Consider the following 9,720-nt stretch of genomic DNA (forward strand, 5'->3'; position numbering starts at 1 on the left):
GTGTGTTTGCATGTATTTAGAAATCTATATGTGTATGTATAGAGATTTGTGGAAATATATGGATGTAGATACATTCATGCACAGACACACACACACACACACAAACATATTTGTCTCATAACTGTTTTCATATTGCATAGTTTATCTTTTTAGTATCTCTGGCACTTCGATTTCCTTCTAAATTCTAATTCTAAACGTATATGCATGGTTCTAAAATCTAACATTTTAGTTGGCATGATGTATGATAATAGCTAACTGATGTTATATTTCTATAGTTTTCTCTCTCTTATTCTCTTTGTCTCTTTCTCTCTCTCTCTCTCTCTCTCTCTCTCTCCGTCTCTCTTTTTCTCCCACTTTCTATTTTCCTACAAAGAAACTACTTGGAAAAAAACCTATCAAAGTTTCACTAAGCTTTCTATTTCTATTATCGTAGCTCTCTTCACATTCTTTTGTGTCGTGATTGCATTTTGAAACTATTGAAAATTTCTTCTTTTAATAATAATAATAGTAGTAGTAGTAGTAGTAGTAGTAGTAGTAGTAGTAGTAGTAGTAGTAGTAGTAGTAATTTTAATAATGATAATCATTCTTTCTACTAAAGACACAAGGCCTGAAATTTATTGGGGGTAGACTAGTTAACTACATTGACTATCACACTCTAAACATTATAGCCGTAATATATATATAGCCAGTCATAGAGCGACCAATGGTTTCACATCTTTAAAGCGCTAAGCCTTATAGACAGCTCATCAGAAAAGAAATTATATGCCCGCAGCCATTAGAGTTCAATGAGCCATCTATAAGGCTTTATGGATGCAAAACCACTGATCATTCTATGGTGGGCCATATAATTAACTTCCTATAAATATAATTATATATATATATATATGCTCTCATGTTCAGGTTAACATATTTTGAGATCAAATTTTAACCCTATTATTAACTGAGAGGTTGAATAGGTATGCTTTTGAAAAATTATAAATATGTGAACTGGACAATACCCACAGGCTCGATATGTACTTGACTCTCTAATCATAAAAGATGTCACTCACTAACGAGCATGGCTTGGCACATGTATCATGCTTTTATTGTTTTCTCAAACTGACATATTTACACTCTCAACTTGGTGCCAGATGTAATGGTCGCCCTTGTAATCTTCTATAGTAAAATAAGCTTTAGTATTAGACAAAATTATCTCTGGCATAGTATTCTATGATACTATAAGAAATTATTTCTCCTATAGTCTACTATAGTATTGTGTACTAAGGTACTAACATTGTCTACACCATAGTTTCTAAAAGCCACCATGATACCAGTTAAATTTGTTAACATCATATCCTACAATCTGCCTGGTAAAATTGTCTCATTCCATAGCATCCCTAAAGTCTGCTAGGGTATCGGATAAAAGCTATCTATCCCTCTCTTCCCCATAGTTTTCTAAAGTTCTGTTTGCAATGGTGGTAGGTAAAATAAATTCCAGTCACATCTGATAAAATGCTTTTCTAATGATATAGGCTCATATACAAGGCATAGACCTACCACATGAACGAGGCGTATTGAAGGTAAAACTACAAGCCCTATTTGCTTCTTGGTGAAATTTTAGCAAGTGTCTCGACTCTTTGCTTACCTTTTAATCTATATAGTTTTTGTTGCTTGTGTGTTGCATGGCTAATGTTGATTACAATATGACTATTGTTTTAAATATTAACATTTACAGATATATGATATAATAATAATAATTATCGTTTTTATGTATGATTTAAAACTCTTTTACTTTTTTCTTTTCTTCTCAAAGTATTTGTCATTGAAAAATCCCCAGTAAAAATGTTTATACATTTAGTTTATTTTACTGGGATTTTCAGTTTATATTTGTTTTTACAAATCACATGCATGTGAATTGATTGTGACACGTATTGAACTACAGCATCTGATATCTTGGTCTCAAGTTGACAAAGACCCTGTACAAGTAATAATCCTTTCTACTATAGGCACAAGGCCTAAAGTTTGGTGGAAAAGGGTGAGTTGATTACATTGACTCCAGTGTTCAAATAGTACTTAATCTTATCAACTCTGAAAGGATGAAAGGCAGAGTTGATTTCAGTAGAATTTGAACTCAGAATGTAAAGAGCTGCCAGAAACAGCAGAAAGCATTTTGCTCAAAATGTTAATGATTCTGCTAGTTTGTCACCTAGTAATAATAATAATAATAATAATAATAATTACAATAACTTGGCCTTCTATATTTCTTCATGCTACATTGGAAACTGTACAAAAAGTGGGGGGTAGAGAGAGGCAAGACTTGGTATGAGCACAAACCACAGAGAGTAGATTTCCCAATACAAACAGATCAGGTGCTAAAGCAGAACAGGCCAGGCCTAGTGGTGCAAGACAAAATGTATTACACGTGCTATATAGTTGAGGTTGCATGCCCTTTTAACTCACAAGCAGTCCAGAAGGGAGGCGAAAAAATAGATAGATACAATCCTCTTAAGTATGAAATAGCTCAGCTATGGAAAATGAGGAAGGCGAAGATAGTGTCAATTATTGTTGGGTCCTTGGGAAGAGTATCAGAAGGAGGGGAATATAAAGGAAATCAGAATAGAGTTTCCAGTAGAACTGTTACAAAAGGTTTGCCTGGCCCGTGTAATCAGCAAAGTATTAAATAGTTGAAAAGAACAGATAGCATGGTACCATAGGCTGCAGGCAGCAATCCCACTACAGATGCAAAACTTCAGGAGTTCCAACAAAACCTGAGATAATAACAAATAATAATAGCAATAATAAAAATCAGGTCTCACAGGTAAATCAAGGATCTGACTAAGGTTGTGGTAGAAGACACTTGTCCGTGGTAGTGTGTAATGGAATTGAACCTGGAACCATGTGGTTGCAAGGCAAATATCTTAACTGCATGACTCTATCTGTTTTCCTCTTAGATATTAAAAATAAAATAACTTTACTATCTGATCTTTTACGATCTGGGGAGAAAAGAGTTGCTAAGTGGTGGCAAATACATTATTATAGTTTATTTTAGTCTTTAACATTTCTTTTACATTTAATATTTTAATAGTTAATGTAATATTGTGATAAATTGCTTGTTGGCCACACAAAAAGGGCAATGTCAATTGCAACAACAACAATGGCAACAACAATAATAACAGGGAATAAGTAAATAGACAAAGTTGAATATATACCACCTGTGTTTATAGTATTTGCTCTTAGTCAGGTGGTGCTTTGGTAAGCCGCCACCCAAGTCAAACTAGACCCCAGAACTAAATTACTGATATTATTTGTATGTCTATTAATAATAGACAGGGATAGGGTTTGAATAATAGTAGGGAATAATAGTTGTGTAGCAAACTCATAAAAGGCAGAGAGAGAACTTAAGTTCGTTTGCTGAACTCTTATGGCTAGAATGAAAAATGAGTTAATATAAAATTGAAGTCGTAATTCTCTACGACGAAATGACTTGTTTCTAAATGTTCTATAAATGCCAAAAAAAGTATAGAATAGATTAATATAGAAATTTAATTCCTTTTACTTCTCGTTTTTTTCAACTTGTTGAATTTATTTCTGTATATTAATGAAACTGTATTTTTTTTTTATGTGTAACGGTCAAAAATATATAATCTATATCTTCAACATACATGTAGCGTCTTGGTATGTATACATCATAATATTTACGCAGCCTAAACTAAGAGTTATGCTTAGTGATAAGTACTTATAATTAAGTTATAAGTAACGAGATTATCATTATAGCTTTTAATTACGAAACAATAATATTTGTTATAACTTACGACTGAAAACATTGTAAATAAAGATATAGTAAAAATCTCACTTCAACGACCTGTTGCGATAACAACCACATAAAAGTTGGAAAGAAGTTAGTTTAAAGGAAATAAGGTGATGGTTAAGAAAACGAGAAGCATTTATTTATAATATTAATCAACCAATCAACAAATACACTTTTTTGATTTATGGGGTGGGGTGGGGGGTATTTAAAAAAAATTGTAAACTTACTTTCACCAGTACTTGGCATGACCGTCATGCAAATTGTTAAACTGTTATTTTGTTTTTAACCTCCTCCAAACTCTGTCTTGCAGCTTGCCACAATTTCCCTGTCATTTCAGCTTGTCAACCTGGAAACCACAATCACCCAGCATGTTTCATTATTAAATCTTAATTTATGCTTTTGGCTCTTACCATTTTATATGCTTCTGTTGAATCAGATATTGCAGATGTTAAATAGAATGCAAATTGTAAACATCAGCTTTAAATGATGGCTGAATATGCTAATTAGAATAATTTGTGTGGTTAAGAAGTTTGCTTCCCATTCATGTGGTTTCAGGTTCAGTCCCATGGCACAGCACTTTGTGTAAATGTCTTCAGCCATAGTTTCAGGCCCACCAAAGACTCGTGAATGAATTTGATGGAAAGAAACTAAAAGACAACATTGCACACACCGTACGCGTGTACATAGATATACATGTGTGTGTGTATATGCATGTGTGTCTGTTTTCTTTGGCACTCTACAAAAGTTGCTAGCTATAAATAGTGATGCCATTGTCACTGCCAACTACCAACAAATCATCTCTCTTCATACTTTTGAAGAGATGTAAAATGAAAATCCCTTGAAAAACAGAAAGGGGTTAGTGACAGGAAGGGCATCTGTCTGTAAACTAATACCTTGGCAATATATTTGACTAACCCATTCTTGCATGGAAAAAAAACAAACTTAAAAATGAACCAACAAATGAACTCTTTAATGATGACTCACTACATTAATTAGACTGACCAGTAATTTCAAGATGTTGTCGTTAGTCAATCTGATCAACTACAATAGAGTATAGAGTATAACACTCAAAAAGTGCAACATGGCTCCATAAAATTAAAATCCAGTGTGTAAAGCATTATTAATTTTCTCCATTTTATTTCAAACTCTCAGTTATTTACATCTTCCACCCCCATCCTTGTAGGTAAACATCAGTTTAAACTTGATGCTTCTTTGGGTGGGTTAAAACTAGAGGTTGTGCATTTTGAAATTATCATTAGCACTTTATATAGCTTTCCAATTAATCTTTCTTTCAACACCATTTATGTTTGCATTTACTCTCTATGTATTAGCACATGCATGCACACTAACCTGTATGTGTATATATATATGCACACATCTGAATTATTTATATTAATGAATGAAACTATAACTTAAAGAAACATATTTGAGCTAAATTTGTCTGACAAAAACAAAACTACATCTTGACATCATTAATCTTGGATATGGAAAATGATATATGACTTGTTTGCATCCCAGCATCCTTAGGTATTAAAAATTATATATCTTTGATCGGTAAACCTAATCTGCTGCCTGGTGTTATACTGTTACCTGATCCTACGGCTCTTTTCAGCAGATTCAAATCTGTTACATTGCATTCAAACCATTTAAATCATTGAGCAAAATCTCTCTTTCTTCTATCAGTGTCATAGAACATTCAGCAAGGTCATGGCCGTCCCATAAAGAATTGTATAATTAATGTCCTTCGCAATATCACAGTTTCAATCTTTGATATGAAAATATAAGTACATTTTTACATCACAGAGTTAATCTTTGATATAAAAATATAACATCTTTATATCACAGCTTTAAAATCTTACAAATGAAAACTAATATAAGAACATTGTTGTTCCATCTGGTACCAAAAGTTTCATGCAAATATCATCATCATTATCATTTAACATCCTCTTTCCATGCTGGCATGGGTTGGACAGTTTGACTGAGGACTAATGATGGTTGCTTCAGATAGGACTCTGTGGAGGAGGTGCCCGCTCCCCTCAACAGACCCTCCCAGAGATAGTGGGTGGAAAAGATGGATGGATGAATATTCACATGAAAGCTATTGTACTGAACTATTGATTTCTATTAAAAGTGTATGTTTGTATACACGCACACACACACACAAATATAAATATCCACTGACACAAGGCATATATTTTTTGTTGTTGTTTTTTTGTCTTATTTAGATGAGCCAGGCTGAACAGACCAACTACTCAGTGGTTCTCTCCCTGGACAGTGTACTATTGTCTGTAGTCAACACAGCTTATAAAGAATACAGAGAATTGATGGTTGTCAGTGTGTCAAACTGCCCTGCTATTTGGGAAGTGGAGGTGAACAGCAAATGGAAACTTCTCAACGTTGAACTGCAGACTTGGCTTGAAGAACGCTGGAAGAACAAAAGTGTGCAAGTAAATCTTTATGAACAGATTGAGGTAAGTGACCCAGCTTTGAAAACAACAATGGAGTGTCTTCATAGAGAATCTATTCAGTGCCCTGTAACATAAAATACCCTTTTGTTGGCCTTCAATATAAGTTACCTATTTACTGCATGGCACTTAACGCAAGTGTTTTCTGCTATAGCTCTGCGCTGACCAAAGCCTTGTAAGTGGACATAAACAAACCAGTGTAGGTCTGCTTATGTCCTAGAAAATTAGCTATTCTGCAAAAAGTAATTGGTAGAATAAGTAGCAGGGGTTGATTTAATCAGTGTAAAAGTCTTCAAGGCAGTGCCCCAGCATGGCCACAGTTCAATAACTGAAGTAAACAAAAGGACAAAATAAATATCTCCAGCTTTTGTTTTTCATAATTTCATTATTATTTTTATATTTCAAGTCTTAGAGTTCTTGATTTTACTTGCTCCAGTTAATTCTGTGAGAGAAGACAGCATCCGGTTGTCAAAAGTCTCACAGGGTCTCTTTCCACTAATTATAAGACTTAATTATTATTATTGAGTGAAAGAGCAGTGCATTCCATCAATGTGACACTGGGGTAAAATATACGAAGCCCAATATACCCATTATGACTACCCGTCTGATAAGGGTACATGATATTACTCAAGGGCTTTACTAATTTGCCAAAGCTCCTACAGCCTTTATATGAAATTTATGTGACTACCCGTCTAATAAGGGTACAAGAGGCATATGCATCACAGCCATATGTGTGTGACAGGGTGATGTCATATCAAGATAAACAGTGCATGACTTTGCAGGTGGGGCCCAGTTAGAATTTTCTTCAGGTCAAGTAGCCCATCCCTCTCAAAAGGTCCCTGAATTAGGGTTGTTTAAGGATGTTAAATGAAACACTCATGTTTCCAGAGGTGAATTATTCAAACCCCAAAGAATTCCTTTCGACACATAGCTATGATGCTCCCTCACTACTTCTGCTCATGATCAGAGATGCACATATTGTCAGCCACTAAGAGACATTGCTCAAATGGTTAAGGTCAAACAACTGACAAACGAATCTGTGGTATTGAGCAAAATATTTACTGTAGTCCATCTTTTAAACCAAAACAAAACAATGTGCATGATAACACTGTCTGGTACTGCATCAGGGCATTGTACTGCATCAGAGTATTATTGCTATTATTATTATTATTATTATTCTGAGTGTATTTCATGTTATTTTCCAGGCTGATCTGTCCAAAATGACCATGACTAAACCTTACATGGGAGCATTGCGACGTACCTATTCCCCAGCTTTTTGGATACTCTACCGTCAGTCAGTAAACCACAAAGCCATACATCTTAAAATCCAAAGACTACAAGTAAGTAATTAGAAATCCCTCCACACAACAATCCTTTGTAATATTATAAAATCTTAACAAGTGCAGGGGTAGAAACACTACAATTTGTGAATGCTGTTTGCATTCCTAAGATCCACCACAATTAGTTCTGGTTCTCTGCTACAACACATGAACAAATGTCCATATTCTTGATGATGCAGCTTCGGAATGTACATACCACATTGCCCTTTATGGACTCACTTCCAGACTGGTATTTCCCCAAGAAAGGCCCAAACTGGTGTACCAACTGTATATTCCTTCCAAACCCGATTTTATTCGCATAGAAATTCCTTCAGATATCCCGAAAATAAGACGATGACCAGCCTGGCAAAATATGTCTGGGAATTAAACGAAAAAGAATCCCAACCTTTCAACGTGATATGGAGTATTTTAGATAGAGCTGCACCTTACAGGCATGGTGCACGTAAAAGAGCCATCAAATGTGATTTATGTCTGCTGGATAAATATTTTCTTTTATTCCACGACAATAACTCTTTAAATCAAAGACACGAACTCTTGAATTCCTGCAGACACACAACTAAATTTAAAATGTCAGCTATCAATATATCATATGGATAGTGTATATTTTTTGATTCTTGGATTTGTTTCTTATAATACATGATTTATTTCGCATCGCAAATTTATTGTATATATTTCGACATATTTCTTAAAAACCTTTGATTGTTATATGCAGATATTATTTTCTTGTTTAAGATTCTACTTTTATTTTACTTCCTGTTATTTATTGTATTTTATAAACCCATTTTAATCGTTTAATTTATAGATAATTCGATATAGGCTGTTCTATTTTGCATGTCTTTTATTCGAATTTTATTATTATGCACTCAGCAATTTTTAAAAAAATGTTTGTATATATACGTCAGGACCTAGACATGTTTTTATGTGGATGTCTGTATTGTTGGCATGCATATGTATTTGTATGTATGCGTCTATGTATATGTGTAAGTAAGCGTGTATGTTTATACTTGTGCACATACATACATGAATATTTATGTATGCACTTATATTTGTGTGGATGTGTATTTATGCTAATATACACTTTTGTATAACGTTCGTGACACATATTCAGCCACCAATCTTTCTTTCTTTCTTTCTTTCTTTCTTTTCCTTTCCTTACGGAAAGTATTTTTTCTGCCCTTATTCGTTTACTTGTATAAAGTCCTTTAACTTTGCGCCCCTCTCCCCTCCTCTCACTAACTGTCACATCTAAGATCCTTCTTTTTCTTTCTCCCTCTCTGCGTTTTAAAATTTATCTTCTCGTCTATATCCAGATACCAAGTGATTTTTGCATGCGAGCATGATTGCGTACATATGTATACATGTGTATATGTGTATATATTTACGTCTTACATATATATGTCTGTATATATATATGTAGTTTGTGTGCATCCATCTGTGTATTTTGATGTATATATGTATATTCATGGTCTAGTATGCGTATATACTCTTGTAAAATATTTATGTAATGCAGCGTGGAAATTTTTATTTTAATTTTTAATGCATTAATTGAATTATATTTCGTATATAATTATTTGCAATATGTATTTTGAATCCATTCTTAGATTTAAGGTTTTCCTCGAGTTTTATAATAGGAAGAATTTATATTGAATTCATTTATTTTGTTCATTGCATGCTTAAGACCGTTAATTGAAAAGATGAATGAAACAAATCCATTTTTAAAGGTGAATCCTTTAACTAGTTTTGATCAAATCGTTATTTCTGTTCTATTTTAACAAAACTGTCCGACGAACGGGAACGTGAAACTCTGAATAACAGCTTTTGGTATATTTCTGCTGCTTTTAAATAAAGTATATATATACTTTATTTAAAAGCAGCAGAAATATATATATATATATATATATATATATATATATATATATATATATATATGGCGATCTTACGGTACGAGTCCTAAATATTGGCCTTTTCTGTAAAAAGTTTTCTTTGCTGATCTTTTCCGTAACATATACGTGTTGTGTGACTGCCATGCATTCATATATTTTTAGGTGGACAATCAATTACCAGATGCTTACTTCCCAACTGTTCTTTACCCGTTGCCAGTCCCTACTTATATCCTTAAAAAGGTTGG

At 33.6% G+C, this 9,720-nt stretch overlaps 1 protein-coding gene across 1 annotated transcript in view; it reads left to right on the forward strand.

Moving 5' to 3' along the window:
• The window catches only part of LOC106878713 (intermembrane lipid transfer protein VPS13A), a 124,672-nt gene that overhangs the window by 96,793 nt on the left and 18,159 nt on the right, over positions 1-9,720 (forward strand). The window contains 4 exon segments of the mRNA XM_089339585.1: positions 1,512-1,559; positions 6,013-6,258; positions 7,458-7,592; positions 9,638-9,720. The exon segment at positions 9,638-9,720 is cut by the window's right edge and continues 69 nt beyond it. Coding sequence (XP_089195711.1) covers positions 1,512-1,559; positions 6,013-6,258; positions 7,458-7,592; positions 9,638-9,720 — 512 coding nt within the window.

This window comes from Octopus bimaculoides, chromosome 22 (assembly GCF_046866305.1).
Source record: "Octopus bimaculoides isolate indiv1 chromosome 22, ASM4686630v1, whole genome shotgun sequence".
Classification (NCBI taxonomy): domain Eukaryota; kingdom Metazoa; phylum Mollusca; class Cephalopoda; order Octopoda; family Octopodidae; genus Octopus; species Octopus bimaculoides.